This window comes from Alosa sapidissima, chromosome 6 (assembly GCF_018492685.1).
Source record: "Alosa sapidissima isolate fAloSap1 chromosome 6, fAloSap1.pri, whole genome shotgun sequence".
Classification (NCBI taxonomy): Eukaryota; Metazoa; Chordata; class Actinopteri; order Clupeiformes; family Clupeidae; genus Alosa; species Alosa sapidissima.
In genome coordinates, this window is record NC_055962.1 from 6,463,658 (window position 1) to 6,480,996 (window position 17,339).

The following is a 17,339-nucleotide window of genomic DNA, read 5'->3' on the forward strand; positions in this document are numbered from 1 at the left end:
GGTTAAATCAATGTGATCAGTGCACTTTCATGAAAACCAGTAGGCTAATATACAATGCAGAGCATATACTTTATTATAAATCTCAGTTTCTTTGATAAAAAACATGAATTACGAAACATGATATGTAAAAAAAAACATGAAAATAAAAGAAAAACAAATCATGTTAAGTGGACCTCAGATTATATGGTAGGCGTATGCCTTAATGATGAATAGCTACCTAAATTCTATTTGGACAAAAAATACGTAATGACAGTCCTGTGAAATATACGTACATTGTGCTTGCCAAAGCAAACCTTAAAAAAATAAATAAAAAATAATTCACAATTGAAAAAAAAAAAGCCATTCACAATTGTCTTAGTCAACTTCCTCCATTCTGGAGGTGTCCTCGTCATCACCCTCCAGAACAGGCATGTCTTCCTCGCTTGCCTGAGGCAAGTCATCACCAATGGCTTCGTCATCATCAATACCTGGACAACAAAGACAGAGATACATAAATGTAGTGATGCAAAATGACAAATGACCAGTTGAGTCAGGAAACTCTGAGTGACGCAGTTCATTTAGTTTCTTTGAGAACCATTCAGCACTAGCTCAACATTTGTTTCAGACTCACGCATGTCCTGCGCCATGATAGCAATCTCTTGCTCCTTCAGAACTCACCATAGACTACCCACTGACTGCCACTTCAAACCAGTTAAATCAGATGCAAGAAAGACTCACTCAGGCAGCTCATTTGTTTCCAGTGGAGCATTATCTGTGTTTTAACGGCATATTCTGCTCCTTTCATGTTCACTCCAACAATGAAAATATTGTTTGCCCAATAATAACAATTTTAAAACATGCATAAATCCTTTTACATTGTAACATGGTGCAGGAGCATAGCACAAGACCCTGGGCCCCTGCATAGGCAGTCCTGGTGGGCCCCCACCCCCCATGTTCCTCAACCCAGGTAAAGTGAAATATATTCCAGACTTTTCAAGGGCCCTCTCTCCCCTTGGACCCCTATAATCAGTAGTTTTACCCCCAGTCTGACGCCCCTGACGTGGTGATTCACTAGGTGCAACAACCAACCGGGTTAATTACATTAATAATAGTGGCAGGTTCAAACACACCTGGCTCCACTGGAAACAAATGAGCTACCTGAAGAGCCTTTCGTGCATAAGGCCTATAGGAGACATGAGAGACACTCACCAAGACCAAGCTTGATCATCCTGTAGATGCGGTTTGCATGTGTCTGAGGGTCCTCCAGTGTGAAACCGGAGGAGAGCAGGGCTGTTTCGAACAGCAGGATCACCAGGTCCTTTACTGCTTTGTCGTTCTTGTCGGCCTCGGCCTTCACCCGGAGGGTCTCGACGATGGGATGCATGGGGTTGATCTCCAGGTGCTTCTTAGCTGTCATGTAGCCCATGGTGGCGTTGTCTCTCAGGGCCTGAGACTTCATGATCCTCTCCATGTTGGCTGTCCAGCCGTACGTGCTGGTCACAATGCAGCAGGGGGAGGACACCAGACGGTTGGACACAGAAACCTGAATGAATGAGAAAGGTTAGCTGTGCTATGTAATATGTTACTGTGTGGTCATAAGCTAATATGTATAGAAATTCAAGCAGCAGACTATCTAGTTCAGATATGCTTTTCATATTATGTACCTTCTCGATTTTTTTATCCAGGATGTCTTTCATGATCTTGCACAGGTTCTCAAATTTGGTCTTCAGCTCGTCCTGTTTCTTCTTCTCCTCATCGTCCTCGGGCAGCTCCAGGCCCTCCTTGGTCACAGACACCAGGTTCTTGCCATCATACTCCTTCAGCTGCTGGACGCAGTATTCATCAATGGGCTCAATCATGTAGATGACCTCCAGGCCAGCTTTACGCAGGCGCTCCACAAAGGCCGAGTTGGCCACCTGTTCCTTGGTCTCACCTAGAATATGCACACAAGTATATGGAATAAATTAAGTTTTAAGATTGTGTCAACCTCCTGTTTGAATGAAATAGGATATCTACAATGGTATTGGGATTTAATAGACGTAAAAGCTAGGACACATAATATTATATTTTGGTATACTTTATAGTATAATGGCATTTAAACAAGGATTATCACCAGTAATGTAGTAAATGTGCTTCTGGTTTTCCTTCATGCGTGAGACGTAGTCCTTGAGGGACACCATCTCATCAGCAGAGTTCGAGGTGAAGTAGCGCAGCATGTCTGACAGCTTCTTCCTGTTCTGTGAGTCCTCGTGGATACCCAGCTGTAGAAGAGAAAAAGGGCAAGAAGACATGAATAGATGATCCAGGAGTGGTTCTGTTGCCCATCTGGCAGAGCAAAGCACTAAGCTGTGAAAAACACTGTCACTGAAAGAAAATAACACATTGGATTTACTTGTAAGATTGGTTGCACATTTCACATGTAGCATTCATGTAGTCATGTTTCTCTCTAAAAACAGTGTTATATTACATTGAACACATTTTGCTACAGCAGTGGATTTTTGTCTTGTTTTACTTGTTAGACTTGTAACATGACTAAACCACAAAACATGAGTAATTTGTGTAATTCCATGTTTTGTGGTTTAGTGATTTGGACAACCCCTCTTTTTATTGACATAATTTATTCATAATGGAAGAAATCGTATGCCTGCATATCTTTTAAGTCACTGTGTATAAAGGTGTCTGCTAAATGATTTCTTGGAAGTGTAACAAACATTATACATATCTTTGCTAATTACCCACCTTGATGTTCTTGGAGAACTGCTCGTAGAACTTCTTGTAGTTTTCCTTGTCCTCAGAGATTTCGGTGAAGAGGTCCAGGCACTTCTTGACCAGGTTCTTGCGGATGACCTTCAGGATCTTGCTCTGCTGAAGCATCTCCCTGGAGATGTTCAGGGGAAGATCCTCAGAGTCCACCACACCTTTGATGAAGTCTGTCAGTAGAAAATAAAATAATAGAATTAGAATAGAATACAGTAATGTTTAATTGATTGATTATCAGAGGAAGGGGTCATTCAGGCCATAAGATTATGAGTAACAACATTGAAACAAGGGAGAAAGTGACAAACAGGAACTCACTCAGATACTCTGGAATCAGCTCGTCACAGTTATCCATGATGAAAACTCTGCGTACATAGAGCTTGATGTTGTTCTTCTTTTTCTTGTTCTCAAAGAGGTCAAAGGCAGCTCTTCTAGGTGCAAAGAGCAGGGCCCTGAACTCCAGCTGTCCTTCCACTGAGAAGTGCTGTGGACATACAAAAAATAATACAGTTAATACAACTAGTAAACAGATGCATAACGCATCACGACAACACTTATAGTCACAATTCCAGGAGTACTCTCACCTTGACAGCCAGGTGGTCCTCCCAGTCGTTGGTCAGACTTTTGTAGAACTCTCCGTACTCATCGACGCTGATGTCGTCTGGGTTACGAGTCCAGATGGGTTTGGTCTTGTTGAGCTCTTGGACATCGGTGTACTTCTCCTTCACCTTCTTCATCCTCTTGTTCTTGCTTTCCTTGGTGTCCTCGTCTTCATCAGCTCCGATGTCCTCAATCTGAGGCTTGTCTTTGTCCTCTGCTGCGTCCACCTCCTCAATCTTCTCGCCTTCCTCAAGGTCAACCTCTTTCTCTCTCGTTTTCTCAATCTGTATCACAAAACATATAATAACGTAATCATAAACATTTTGAACAATATAGAAAATACTCATATCTTAATCTTTTCAGTTGTTTTATCTTTACATTTTTATTGAAAATGCTTAGTAATGAAAAGCATTAATTCAAGGAAGTAGGCCCTTAAAAATATCACAGGTTACACAGTAACGGTTCCTCACAGGATACAGCAAAGCCTTATTGATCTAGAACTTACATAGAGAGTGATTGGGTAGCCAATGAACTGGGAGTGCTTCTTCACAATCTCCTTGACACGTTTCTCCTCAGTGTATTCTGTCTGGTCCTCTTTCAGGTGAAGAATGACTTTGGTGCCACGGCCAATGGACTCACCTGTAAGGACACACAGGGTTGAACTACACTGCCGAAATGACAGGACAAAAAGCGCAGGCATGTTGAACTGACTGAAAGAAATAGAAAATAATGTGACTCACCAGGATCTGTCTTCACTGTGAAAGAGCCACCAGCAGCAGATTCCCAAATGTACTGCTCGTCGTCGTTGTGTTTGGTGATGACCGTCACCCTCTCTGCCACCAGGTAAGCGGAGTAGAAACCCACACCAAACTGCCCGATCATGGAGATGTCGGCTCCAGCCTGCAGAGCCTCCATGAAGGCCTTGGTGCCAGACTTGGCGATGGTACCCAGGTTGTTGATGAGGTCGGCCTTGGTCATGCCGATGCCAGTGTCGATGAGGGTGAGGGTCTTTGCATGCTGATCAGGGATGACGTCAATTTTCAGATCCTTGCATGATTCAAGTTTGCTGGGGTCTGTCAAGCTTTCGTATCTGATCTTGTCCAAGGCCTGCAAAACAGAGAAGGCCACAGAAAACCGCATTTAAAACAGCTCCCTTAAAGTAATAAAATGTAACAATAGTAATTGTCAGTTGTTTTGTTTTGTTTGGCACAAACAAATTTATATAATTTAAGTTGAAAAGTAAAATGATGCACATTAGAGTGCATTAGAATGCATTATTGTGTGTGTACTCACATCTGAGGAGTTGGAGATTAACTCCCTGAGGAAGATTTCTTTGTTGGAGTAGAAAGTGTTGATGATCAGGGACATCAGCTGGGCAATCTCTGCCTGGAAGGCAAAGGTTTCCACCTCCTCTGCCATGATGTTCTGGGCCTCTGGCATCTGTGTAAACACACACATTAGCGACAGGTGTTAGCAAATGCATGCTGACCTGCCTACCTCAGTTGAAAACCTCATAATCACTTCAATGTCTCATTACTAGCTACCCTTACCCTTCTGCACGCGAGTTGGGGGTGGTATTGCCAAATTGGAAATTAACCCAGTGAGTAAATACCATTCTTGCAGCATAACATGCATTAACCGTAGTAACAAGGGCATTGCTGACTAAGAATGTCTCAGTCGAGTGGACCAAATGGTTGACTTGACAGAGAAAGACGCCTGCAGCTGGAGACAGCTGACACCATTTCTCCAGCCTTGCTGTGAGACCAGCTGCCATGTCACTCACATGCCAATCAAGCCACACTCTTTGAAGATGGAGGCAGGGAAATCATGTGGCTGCTACACATGGCTCCCATTCAGGCATTTCATACATCTTTACGTTTAGGTTTTCGGCATGATTTAACATATTCAGTCAAATGTTGAGGATTAAACTGCAGATTTAATGTTTGTTTTGTTTATGAAAACCTCAGACTTCTCCTGTATGCATGCAGTCGGCCATATGTGACAATGACCTCCATTAATTGTAGATCTGTACTTTATAATGGTTTGAAAATATAAATAATCTCTAACAAAATGTAATAGCTTGTGTAGTTTATCAACTGTTGATTTGAGTCAAACAGCCCCCTGCCCCGCAGCACGCTGTATCTGTGACTTTGAGTTCCAGTGTCAGCCATGTGCTCCAAGCAGAAGTTGAAGCATTTTATAAAGTTGCTTAATCCTACTTCTCTTTGGTGCAAAAACACAATATAAATCAAATACATTGAGCTTTCCAGTAGACTAGATTAGATTATTAATTACGATTAGTAATACTACTACTATTACTACTATTTATTACAGTTAATTGTGTTGCAATCCCAAAACAGATTCTATTAAAATCACAATCTTGTATTTATCATTTCAATGTTTTAACCATGTTTGGTTAAAACATTTATTCAATAAAATATGTATAATAATATGGTTTATTTTACCACTGTAAGCCATAGAGAAAACATGAAGCTTACCTTTTCAGTTGGAATGAATCACTTGAGAAAAGCCTCCGACTCTAGGCTCTGCTGAGGATAGTCCTTAGTGTTCTGGTGGACAGTCGGTCACTCGTTCTGCAAAGACACCAACCGGCTCCTCTCTTTTTATACTTTGGGGCCTGCTGGTCTCAAAGGCGTCCATTCAGAAGGTTCCAGAAAGACTGTTCTCTACACTATGGGGGGAGTTTCTAGAGAGCTGGTGCGGTGGGGCCGCCGGGGTGTCCAATGCCACAGCCCGCATCTGTCCTTGTAGGGGTGTGAGATCACAGAGGGTGCCTGTCACTCAAGGAAGGAACCTTCCGGATAGCATGGCCACTTACGTCTATCAGCATCACGGCTGGTTGTGAGCAGGACCAACTGCTTAACGGCACCTCACAGAGAAACACAGACCAGACCAGTAGGCCTCAAAGACAGATACGTTTCTGTGTTAGGTATCAGCAATGTTTGACTGCCATTTTCTTTCAGGCCATGAAAGTCATGACAAATTCCATGTGTTTTTCATGGATAATTTTATTCAAATCACAAATCACAAACAACATGACAGTTAATTAATTGTAAAAGATTAGTTCAACATTACATTTCATGATGACCCCTTGTTTCTTGAGCATTCGTCACAAATTGGGTGCTCAAGTGCTTGTCTCAACAATAGGCCTATGGAATACCGCCAGGGGTCAGAGGATGCAGCCCTGATTAATGAGGTGTGAGTACCCTTGCCAGACAAACCCTAGAATCTTCTACTGTCATCTAGAAGTTTAGGCTAGGCTACTGAGTCTGAACAATCGGAGGAATTTGTTTGGTCATTGCCTAGGATGCTACCAGTTGACTTATGCATACCCTCCCTCCCTCCCACAGCCTGGATTGTGGGCGTACTTAATATTAATACTTAAATACTTGACCAATGGCTGTAACCCTATTACTTCAACCTATTCTTGCACTGATATAGTTTTTTATATTACTTTGTCTACATTATTCTCTTATATGTCCCTATTTTATGCTGGTCTCTAGACTTTATTCTTGCACTGTTGCACTGTTGGACTTACTTATTTGCACCATTACCATGACACTCACTCTCATAGAGTACATGCATACAGAATCACAGGCTCAGTCCCTGCCCTGTCACTGCAAGCGTCTCATGCTTAATCATCCTTAAGCACACTATGTGGATATTTGATTTAGTTTTATTTAGTATATTTAGTATTTTTTTTATCTTGTCTTTATTGTTCAGTGGTGTTTTTTTTTACATTTAGGCTATACTTATATGACTTTTTCTGCTGTAAGTGCATGTTGTGTGTGATGTCTGTATGCTACTGAGACCTTGAATTCCCCCGTGGGGATCAATAAAGTAGCCTATCTATCTATCTATCTATACTTATTTGTCACAGATCAGATCTACAATATAGGGCTATCTCCCATAGGAGTGTATGGATGGGCGATGGAAATAGATCTATTGACAATAGGTCTATTTCCATCGCCCATCCATTTCCATCAACCACCAAGGCCATCTCCACAGAAGATGGGAACCCTATCAATTTACAAACATCCTAAACTGCAACCGCCGTAAAGTAGGCCTAAAGGATGCAACCATATGGATACAACCACCCCCCTTTCAAAGTTCCGGGCACTCCACATGTGATCTCTCGATCTTTCCGACCTGAGCATAATGCGCAAGCGCAGTTAGTAAGATCCGGGCTCCAGACAGGATGAATGCAAATTTCCAAGATGGCGGTGGAGGGAGGAGGGAAGGAGATGAACGAAATTAAAACTCAATTCACCACTCGGGAAGGCGTCTATAAACTCCTCACGCACTCCGAATACAGCCGTCCCAACAGAGTGCCTTTTAATTCACAGGGCTCCAACCCGGTCAAAGTCTCTTTCGTGAACGTCAACGACCAGTCCGGTAACGGCGACAGAATCTGTTTCAATGTGGGCCGGGAACTCTACTTTTATATTTACAAAGGCGTGAGAAAGGTAAACCTAATGACATCACACATATCCGTATGCAATGTCATGGCACCTCTGTGTTCAAAGTTTGTTTGTCTTCTCTGTAAAAGTCTTGGGCAGATTTGCCATATGAACTGTGCGTTTCAAAGTGAAGCAATCATGCCTAGTTTATTGTGATTTCACCTTGCTAAAAGAACAGCGATAATGCTAACGTTAGCTGCCCTGTCCCAACTTCAGCAAGACAGTTTAATGAACACCGTTTGACAGTCTAGCATTATGTAATTTTGCTGACGGGTTGTCTCTTACCCACCTGTGGGTTGCACCTTAAGCACTCTGTCAATGTTATCTCCTCTCGCTTGCCCCTGGGTCTGTGGTTTTAACCTTGGCTGCTCGCGGTACCTCTGACTTCGCTTCACAATGTTTACCACAGGCTTTACGGTGTTTTGATTTATGTACTGGCTGTATATGTCCATGCAACGATCAGAATGAAAAGTCGAAGTGTTAAACCTCGTGTGAGAGGTTTTAGCTAGACATATACGCAGATTAGAATGTGCTGTCAGTGCTAAAGAAACGCAGCAGCGAAAGCATCAGTGAAAAGGGCGAGGGTAGTTGAGTTGATGCTGACTGTGCAAAAAATGACTGTTACTTCCGTCCAAGGTCTACATGTCAACAAATTGATTCGTCAAAGAACAGGCTTAATTTTCCAGCGCTATATAATAAAGATTTATTAATTATACCCATCATGGAAATCTTTCAAATACATCACAACCAGCAGTAATTCATTTTCGGGCTAGTTATTAACTAAATGCAATGTAAGACTTGCTGTGTTGATCTATTCCGCTTCATGTCACAGTCCAGATAATTCGTCCACCTTGGCATCTGAAATGTTTGGTTGAAACTGCAGACTCGTCAGTAATTATGATAGGATTGTTTGCTGTCCTTTTCAATGTATAAATTGACCTGTGGTGGGTGGCCAAACTTTATATTCAAACATCTTTGTCAGTGTCCATGTCATCAACATGATGCACGGACAAACAGGCAGATATTGTGAAAACTGTTATCTAAGAGGTCTTGCTGTCACCTGTTGCATATGCGTGTGTTGTGTGTTATCAGTGGCTTGAGTGGTTATGCTATCAGATGAATTTGGTAGCCTATTGACACAGTGCAATGCTGTGACCCCATGATGCATCACTCTGCTTGGGACCATGGATATGGGATAAGCTTCCTTTGCAACATTTCACATCTCTTCATGATACCCTTCACGATGCTCTTCATGATAGCCTGAACACTGTCATTTAAACCTTGAGGGAGTGATTGGTAAATGTCCTGATAGATGATTTAGGAAGGTTGTCATGTAGCCCTGTTGTTTGGCAGGTTGTCTTTCACTTCACACCGAGTCACTCTGCACATATGAGAAAACCATCATTTTGCATTTAGAACTTCAAAGCTGAAGAATGTGATGCAATCTGATGGTAGAATCAAGCATAGTGCAATGTGTCAGTGCAGGTTTTCCAAGCAAGTTTCCAAGTAGGGTAAGTGATGCTGGATGACATTGTGTTTGTTTATGTTTATGTTTCTTGCAGAAGCTTTTGTCCAAAGCAACTTGCCTTGTATTTGAACCAAAGATCAAACAAAACTCACCAGAGAAGTAGCTCACCCCTGCCTTCAGTGCTCCCCGAGAAACACACAATGTTTTGTTATTGTTCGAGGGACAGGCTGCCCCCACGTTGTTTGTTTCCAGATCATGGAGCCAGGGCTGTGTAAGAAGACTTTTTTTACAGTGTACTCAGAGAATGGAGTTAGAGGATCATGAGGAGATATTCGCTGAATGTTACGAAAAATTTTGTGTGTCAGAAATCGCTTACCCTACCTTTTAATGAACAGCCGTCATCATTACTATATATAATGCACATAGACCTGCTTGTGGGTATGTGTTACTTTTTCCTGTTTGCTCTAGAGATGCATAGTTCTTCTGCTATTGTTCCTTAGAGACCCCTAAAGTCTGAGACAACTGAAGAAGTTTCTCCACATATGTGGGTTGTGTGAGCCACCTGCTGGTAGGCAAGCATACTGCATGCTAACCCACATGCCCCTCCGAGGCCCCTCTCCTGTGCTAATGATGCTTTTTCACATTGCATTATCGTCAGCTGTGAGCCAGCGAAACTGGAGCCTTGGTCAGAGCCAAAATGTTCGCCTAGCCTCTGCCGCTATGCCAGTTTCTGCAGCCCCCTGGGCAGTCTGTCATGATGACGGGCAACCGTGACACTCTGCTTTGCTCTGAGTCTGACTAAGGCGAATTGAGAATGGCTGTCTGTAAGCTAGCCGACGAGGGCTTTTGACCCGTCTCGTTTGCACTCCCATATGGTAAAGTCTTCCGATCAAGACACCGATGAATATTGAGTTTGTCACCTGTCACGACAAATTGTCTTCAATCCATATTGCGTACTGCATGCGTGTGCTCACGCTAAAGTGGCTTGCTTATGCCTAAATGGTTGGTTGGTTGGGTAGTTCAGAATGTTTGAAAATTGTCTTCGTGTTGTTTCCAAAGCGCACTGCATTTATTATTTATATGGCCCAACATGAACTCTTTGGCAGAGAAAGAGATGGAAAGGACAAGGTTGCTTTATTTAGACCATTTCTCTTTTATCATCAATTATTTGTGTAAGAGTGTGTGTGTGCATGTGTTTTAATACATGCATGCATGATAAATAAAAGCTGCTTTACAGACAGTAAACATATACATATATGTTATTATGTGTGTGTGTGTGTGTGTGTGTGTGTGTGTGTGTGTGTGTGTGTGTGTCAGGCTGCCGACCTGAGCAAGCCCATAGACAAGCGGATATATAAGGGAACGCAGCCCACGTGTCATGACTTCAACCCGCTGTCGGCAACGGCCGAGAGCGTCTCCCTGCTGGTGGGCTTCTCCGCCGGACAGGTGCAGCTCATCGACCCCATCAAGAAGGAGACCAGCAAGCTGTTCAACGAGGAGGTCTGTCTGCACACACACACACACACACTCATGGGGCAGGACAGAGACACATTCTCACTCCCTGTTTCATACATGCACATCCTTCCCCATTTCTACACATTAGTTGTATAAAGCTTTGTTAAATCAGTACTCTTTAGGGTGGGGTGAAAATCTGTTTAGTCTACTACTTGTGTTTTTTTTTAGTTAATAATATTGAAGTATAGTTCATCAGCAATCAGCAGTATAGTGCAAGCAGTAGCAGGCAGTGCCCACAAGAACTCCGGTTCCAATCTGGCCTGATGTCATTTGTGAGGTCATTTTTGAGGTCATTTCTCGATCCCACTCCCCACTCCCTCTCTCTCAGTCTTGTCCCATCCACTCTCCAGCGTCCTCGTCCTATCAAAGGCCCAAAAATAAATAAATAGCCCATAAATAAATCTTTAAAACAGCACACTATCGTACAAGCTCTCCAGTGGGGGACACTAGCATGGCCTCACTTACCCTCGACAGGTGAGCTGGGCTCAGGTGTTGTCAGCAGACCATTATGGTGTAGTAGATTGGTCTTCTGCTATGTGTGAATAATGAATGAATCAAGTGCTCGTCTCGGGTTGCATGACTGAACCATTCAGCAGAACTTAGCCTCCCACAAAGCAGCTGTCGGAATCAAAAGTCATTCCTCCAGTGCACAGATGACAAGTTTGAGTCAGTTAAATCTTTAACTTGGTGTCGGTCTCTGCTGGGCAGACTGACTCTTAAAAGGTTTCAGTGGCGTGTGTCTGTCTCTGCTGGGAAGAGTGAATCTTAAAAGGTTTCAGCGGTGGGACTTGTGTGTCTGTCTGTCTGTGCTGGATGGAGTGACTCTTAAAGCTGTCAGTGATGTGAGTGCTGCTTGTCAGTGTCTCTACTGGGCTGGAGGCAGCAGTGAGGAAGAATAACAGCTCTCTCGCTTGTCATCAGCTCACTGTGTCCTATCTGAGAGAAGGCTGTTGTGGACCTGGTCACAGACCAGTACTGGTCACAGTAGCAGTCATTCACTGATGATGGCGTGTGTGTGTTTGTGTGTGTGTCCGTGTGTGTGTGTGTGTGTGTGTGTGTGTGTGTGTGTGTGTGTGTGTGTGTGTGTGTGTGTGTGTGTGTGTGTGTGTGTGTCTCTCTCTCTCTCTCTCTCTTTTTTGTTTGACCTGCTCTCTGTGCCAGTACTGTCCTGTCCACTGAGTGGCTTTAGCAGAGATTCACTGAAGCTCATGTGTGCTGCCTTCCTGCCCCATACATGTCACAGTAGCATAGTGTGTGTCTGTGTCTGTGTCTGTGTGTGTGTCTGTGTCTCTCCCTTCCGCAGAGGCTGATTGATGGGTTCTGTGTAATGTGCATGCATCTGTCTGCCTGCCTAACCCGTTTCCTCTCCCCCCTCCCCCTCCCCCAGAGGCTGATCGACAAGTCTCGGGTGACGTGCGTGCGGTGGGTGCCGGGCTCGGAGAGCCTCTTCCTGGTGTCGCACGCCAGCGGCAGCCTGTACCTGTACAACGTGGAGCACAGCTGCGTCTCGGCGCCGCCGCACTACCAGCTGCTGCGGCAGGGCGACGGCTTTGCCGTGCACACCTGCAAGAGCAAGCAGGCGCGCAACCCGCTGCGCCGCTGGACGGTGGGCCAGGGCACGCTCAACGAGTTCGCCTTCTCGCCGGACGGCCGGCACGTGGCGTGCGCCAGCCAGGACGGCTACCTGCGCGTGTTGGGCTTCGACAGCGGCGAGCTGCACGGCGCCATGAAGAGCTACTTCGGCGGCCTGCTGTGCGTGTGCTGGAGCCCCGACGGGCGGTACGTGGTGGCGGGCGGCGAGGACGATCTGGTGACGGTGTGGTCGTTCGGCGAGCGGCGGGTCATCGCGCGCGGCCACGGCCACAAGTCGTGGGTCAGCGTGGTGGCGTTCGACCCGTGCACCACCACCATCGTGGGCGTGGATGGCGACGCGCCGGCCGAGTTCAGCGGCAGCGACGACGACTTCCAGGAGACGCCCGCCCCTGCGGCGGCGGCGGCGGACTTCGGGCGCGAGCGCGCCAACAGCGCCCAGTCGCGCCTCTCCAAGTGCAACTCCACGGACGGCTGCGCCATGAGCGTCTCCTACCGCTTCGGCTCGGTGGGGCAGGACACCCAGCTGTGTCTCTGGGACCTCACCGAGGACATCCTGTTCCCCCACCTGCCCCTGTCCCGCACTCGGACTCACACCAACGTCATGAACGCCACCACCACCACTAACGCCACCACCACTACTAACGCCACCCCGAACGCCAACAGCACGGCGGGCACCAACGGTGGCGGAGACAAGACGCCCGTGCTGTCCCACCCGCAGACGAACTGTCTGTCCGGCGGCTCGCTGCCGCGCTCCAACAGCCTGCCGCACTCCACGGCGCCGCCAGGGGGCAGCACCCCCAACAGCCACCCCAAGGCCAGCAGCATCATGGAGAGCGCGCTGATCGCCACGGGCGTGCACAAGTTCGCCACGCTCACGCTGGCGCACGACTCGCGCAAGGAGCGCCACCACGAGAAGGAGCACCGCAGGAACCACAGCGTGGGCTACGTCGGCAGCAAGAGCAACGACAAGCTCAACCAGCTGAGCGGCTCGCGCTCGGCCACGGGCTCGGCAGGGCCGGGCAGGACTCTGGGCACCACCCTGTGCCCGCACATGGAGGAGGTGCCTGTGCTGGAGCCGCTGGTGTGCAAGAAGATCGCCCACGAGAGGCTCACCGTGCTCATCTTCCTGGACGACTGTCTGGTCACCGCCTGCCAGGAGGGATTCATCTGCACGTGGGCAAGGCCCGGCAAGGTGGTAAGGAGCGCCCCACATAGGGTTGTCTAAAACCTGTGTGTGTGTTTTCATTTTGCTTTCCACAAATTCTGCGCAAACCAATGTTTAACATGACATGATGAAGTAGTCTAGACATAATTCTGTCACCTGCTGGAGCAATTCCTGTCCCAAACCCAGGCAGACATTTCATAATTATTGAATTCCTTTGAGGGGACTACACTACCCAGGCTGCTGCTGAAGCCACCTGGTGCCAGCCTAGGTCAAGCTCTGAGTGGTGATCGTATTTGACCTCACAGCCCCATATTCCGAGACCATACCAGCACAGTTATTCCCTCTGGGAATATGAAAACTACTTATTAGAAAGGATAAGTGGGTCATCCCATCAGATCATTAATAATCCATTTGTCAGAGGTCACCGACAATGATGCAAACAACAGGCTTGTGCAAAATTCCAGAATTGAATTGAAACTGGCTCTTAAATTCCAATTAAATTTTTGAATTTCACTCGCATTTCAATTGAGGTAGCAAACAGGAAGCAGAATTGCAATTCGAATTTTGCACGACCCTGGTAAACAATACACTTTTTTTTTTTATGTAGGATTTTTCAACATGTAAATGCAAAGTGATTTACATCAATAGTGTCTAGTTCAACTAGCACCATGAGCAACAAAAGGAATCACTAGCAGTAGTGACTGCAGATGGGAAATTAGCTAGTTACTAAATCTGGTGCACACCTTCTTTCCTCTGTTGGAGAATGCATTTTATAAATGGTCCTGGAAATGTACGCTAACGTCTGATGACTCATTCATTATGACTCGTTCATTATCTTTGAAAGGGAGCGGCAGCTGCAGTGCAGGAGAAGTTGGCTCTGTAGTGGCTCTATCACGAGTCCATTTGCTGACCGTTATTTTCCCCCTTCTCTTCTCTTTTCGCACACAGGGCCTTCTGTCGTCCCAGAACCCCGGCAGCTCTCCGAGCGGGACGGTGGTGTAGGCTGCAGGGGGCGCTGTGCTGCTTAGCTGAGCGGAGCTCCACAGTGCAGGGGGCGCGTCAGACGGACCTGGCCCAGCAGGGGCCCACGGATGCTGGGGTGAGAATCCTCCTCTGCTGGCCACTGCCCAGGACGAGAGTCGGAGTGAGAGCCAGGCGGCTGCATCAGGGCAGAGTGGGCAGAGCCAGTGCTGGAGAAGAGGGCACTGTTGGCAAGCATGCCGGGGCCCGTGTGGATGTGTGAAAGGGCCCCTGGAAGTCCTGCAATGTTCTGTGGATAAGAGAAAGAGGGGAATCTCACCCTTTTTTTTAAGTTCTGTTTTAAAAACCTTCCTCTCAGTTTGGCTGACCCCCCCCCATTTATTGCCACTACCACTCCATTCTCATTTCTGTTTTTGTTTGTTTGTTTGTTTGTTTGTTCATTCATTATGTCGTCATCATCGTCGTTGTCATCGTCTTCTTCTATAAGGGATACCTGAGGCTGGAAGACTGGGAGAAGGACAATGGACAAAGAGAATTCCTATTTAATTACCCATCCACACAGCATCCTCCAGCATTATTGCACTGTGTGTGTGTGTGTGTGTGTGTGTGTGTGTGTGTGTGAGAGTGTGTGTGAGAGAGTGTGTGTGAGAGAGGGTGTGTGTGTGTGTGTGTGTGTGAGAGTGTGTGTGTGTGTGTGTGTGCGGTTGTGTGTGTGTGTGTGTGTGTGTGTGAGTGAGTCTCACAAAGTTGCTCGGATGGAGCAGAAGTCCCTTAAAGAGTACTGTGCTGGCACTAGGGGACTATAGGAAGGCAGCTTCCTCTGTAAGATGGATCCTGCAATCATAGTTTTTTATTATTATTATAATAATAATTATTATTATTAAGATGAAAGGAGATCATGTTTGCACTTAATAGTTTGCAAGAGCAGAGAGGCTTTACAATCTTTGGAGTGGTAAAGGACTCCTTGACAAGGTTGTTTAAAGTATAAATAGATGTAAGAAATCTTTCTACCTATGGAACATTTATTTTAATATTGTGTCAGATAAAGAGATGGTCTGTATTATATATGTACATATTGTAAGTCAAGGATTTATGGGGTGAAATCATTATTATAATAGATAGGTCTTCAAAAATAGTGAAATTTCTAATGCAGAATGTATATGATTACACACATATAATAATATTAAAATAATCTTGAATACAATTCAACATACTGTACATGCTTCTTGTTTCCATTACCACAAATGATCCACATCAGTAAGAGTTAATCAAAAATGTCTGCAACATCTGCAGTTACATAAGTGGATGTTTGAGCCAACAGATCATCCACTGCAGGACCCCTGTTTGAGTGCGTCAAAAGAACTGAAGAACGGCCCCAGCCGTGGCGCAACACACACACACACACACACACACACACACACGGACATTCGATTCGAACCCGTGTTGCCGGCGTACGGTGCAGGTGCCCCAGCCAGTTCGACATTCGATTCTGATGTTTTTTCACCCTCCATCACCAAGGGTCATTGGCTTTCTCACTATGATACAGTGCAACCGGAAGTTTTCAGATCCTTTCAGGTTTTCCACATTTTGTTATGTTTCAGGCTCATCTTAAAATAGATTCAATTATTTGGTTACACTTTACTTGACAGTATCGACAAGAGTGACATGACACTGTCATGAATGTGTCATAAACAAGTCAGAGTTAGAGGTTAGGGCTAGGGTTCATGTGTTATGACATGTCATGTTACTCTTATGTCGATACTGTCAAGTAGTGTGTTACCAATGCTTACCAATAATTTTTTTCCCTCATCAATCCACACACAATACTCCAACACTCCACAAAAAAGCAGGAATTTGGAGTGTTTTGTACATTTATAATAAATAAAAGACTGAAATATTCCATTTACATAAGTATTCAGACCCTTTGATATGACATTTGCCATTGAGCTCTGGTGCATCCTACTTCTATCAATGGTCCTTGAGATGCTTCTACAACTTGATTGGAGTCCACCTGTGCCTAAATAAATTCATTGGACATTATTAAGAGAGGCACACATCTCTTTATATAGTCTCACAGTTGATGGTGTATGTCAGAGTGAAAACCAAGCCATGAGATTGAGAGAATTGTCCATAGGACAAACATCAACGCATCACTCCACCAATCAGGCCGTTTTAGAGTGAACAGATGGAAGCCATTTTTTGCCGGGAGTTTCCCAAAAAGCACCTGGAGTATTGTGTGTAGATTGATGAGGGGAAAACATGAATTAAATCCATTTTAAACATGAAACAGCAAAATGTGGAAAACTTGAAAGGGTCTGAGAACTTTCCGGTTGCACTGTATGTCCTTGACCACTACACACCTTACTGGGGCACGAGATATTCCTCAGATTATAATCTGGATCTGCCTGCAGCATTTATACCGCTTTTTAACCTTTAATTTCGTGAGGCTTGTCATCTCTTGGTAATTCTTTTCAACAGCTTCAGATGGTCCACAGTAGAGACACAGACACACACAGATACATACAGTTGTGCAGACTTTGTCAAATGTGTCCCATTCTTTTAAGAAGATTAGGCAAAACACACAACTATAAGGAATCACAGAATAGTGCAGTCATTAATAAAACAGCAATAAAGAAAATAATGAGATGATCCCCATACAAAGGTTTGCATACAATTACCGGTAGTTCTTAATACTGTGTATTGCCCCCTTTAGCCGGCTTGCAGTCTTTTGCAATAGTGAATGAGTACCTTTTTTTTCTCAGAGGGCAGAGATGGCTATTCTTCTTTACAAAAAAAATCA

At 45.1% G+C, this 17,339-nt stretch overlaps 2 protein-coding genes across 4 annotated transcripts; one reads left to right on the forward strand and one right to left on the reverse strand.

Moving 5' to 3' along the window:
• Positions 1 to 50: 50 nt before the first annotated feature.
• Positions 51 to 8,183, reverse strand: LOC121710974 (heat shock protein HSP 90-alpha 1). Of its 2 annotated transcripts, none has more exons than XM_042094205.1 (11): positions 8,178 to 8,183; positions 4,630 to 4,776; positions 4,077 to 4,443; positions 3,842 to 3,975; positions 3,321 to 3,620; positions 3,055 to 3,220; positions 2,719 to 2,909; positions 2,093 to 2,240; positions 1,644 to 1,912; positions 1,189 to 1,522; positions 51 to 467 (listed from the first exon to the last, which is right to left on the reverse strand). In XM_042094205.1, exons 2-11 carry the CDS (start codon positions 4,774 to 4,776, stop codon positions 355 to 357), a joined length of 2,169 nt encoding a protein of 722 aa, XP_041950139.1. In that variant the 5' UTR covers positions 8,178 to 8,183; the 3' UTR covers positions 51 to 354. The 2 variants fall into 2 exon arrangements, with proteins under 2 accessions (XP_041950139.1, XP_041950138.1); XM_042094204.1 differs by lacking the exon at positions 8,178 to 8,183 and adding an exon at positions 5,835 to 6,011.
• Positions 7,504 to 15,812, forward strand: LOC121710975 (WD repeat-containing protein 20-like). 2 transcript variants are annotated; one of them, XM_042094207.1, is made up of 4 exons: positions 7,504 to 7,823; positions 10,603 to 10,785; positions 12,188 to 13,588; positions 14,507 to 15,812. In XM_042094207.1, exons 1-4 carry the CDS (start codon positions 7,560 to 7,562, stop codon positions 14,558 to 14,560), a joined length of 1,902 nt encoding a protein of 633 aa, XP_041950141.1. In that variant the 5' UTR covers positions 7,504 to 7,559; the 3' UTR covers positions 14,561 to 15,812. The 2 variants fall into 2 exon arrangements, with proteins under 2 accessions (XP_041950141.1, XP_041950142.1); XM_042094208.1 differs by having other exon boundaries at positions 12,188 to 13,585; positions 14,507 to 15,811.
• Positions 15,813 to 17,339: the final 1,527 nt, after the last annotated feature.

Coding starts and splice junctions, on each gene's coding strand:
- LOC121710974 (XM_042094205.1), bottom strand. CDS start 4,776: ATGCCAGAGGCCCAGAACATCATGGCAGAGGAGGTGGAAACCTTTGCC. Junction 1,913..2,092: donor GCACATTTACTACATTACTG/GTGATAATCCTT, acceptor TGCATATTCTAG/GTGAGACCAAGGAACAGGTG. Junction 468..1,188: donor GATGATCAAGCTTGGTCTTG/GTGAGTGTCTCT, acceptor TTTGTTGTCCAG/GTATTGATGATGACGAAGCC.
- LOC121710975 (XM_042094207.1), top strand. CDS start 7,560: ATGCAAATTTCCAAGATGGCGGTGGAGGGAGGAGGGAAGGAGATGAAC. Junction 7,824..10,602: donor TTTACAAAGGCGTGAGAAAG/GTAAACCTAATG, acceptor TGTGTGTGTCAG/GCTGCCGACCTGAGCAAGCC. Junction 10,786..12,187: donor GCAAGCTGTTCAACGAGGAG/GTCTGTCTGCAC, acceptor CCCCTCCCCCAG/AGGCTGATCGACAAGTCTCG.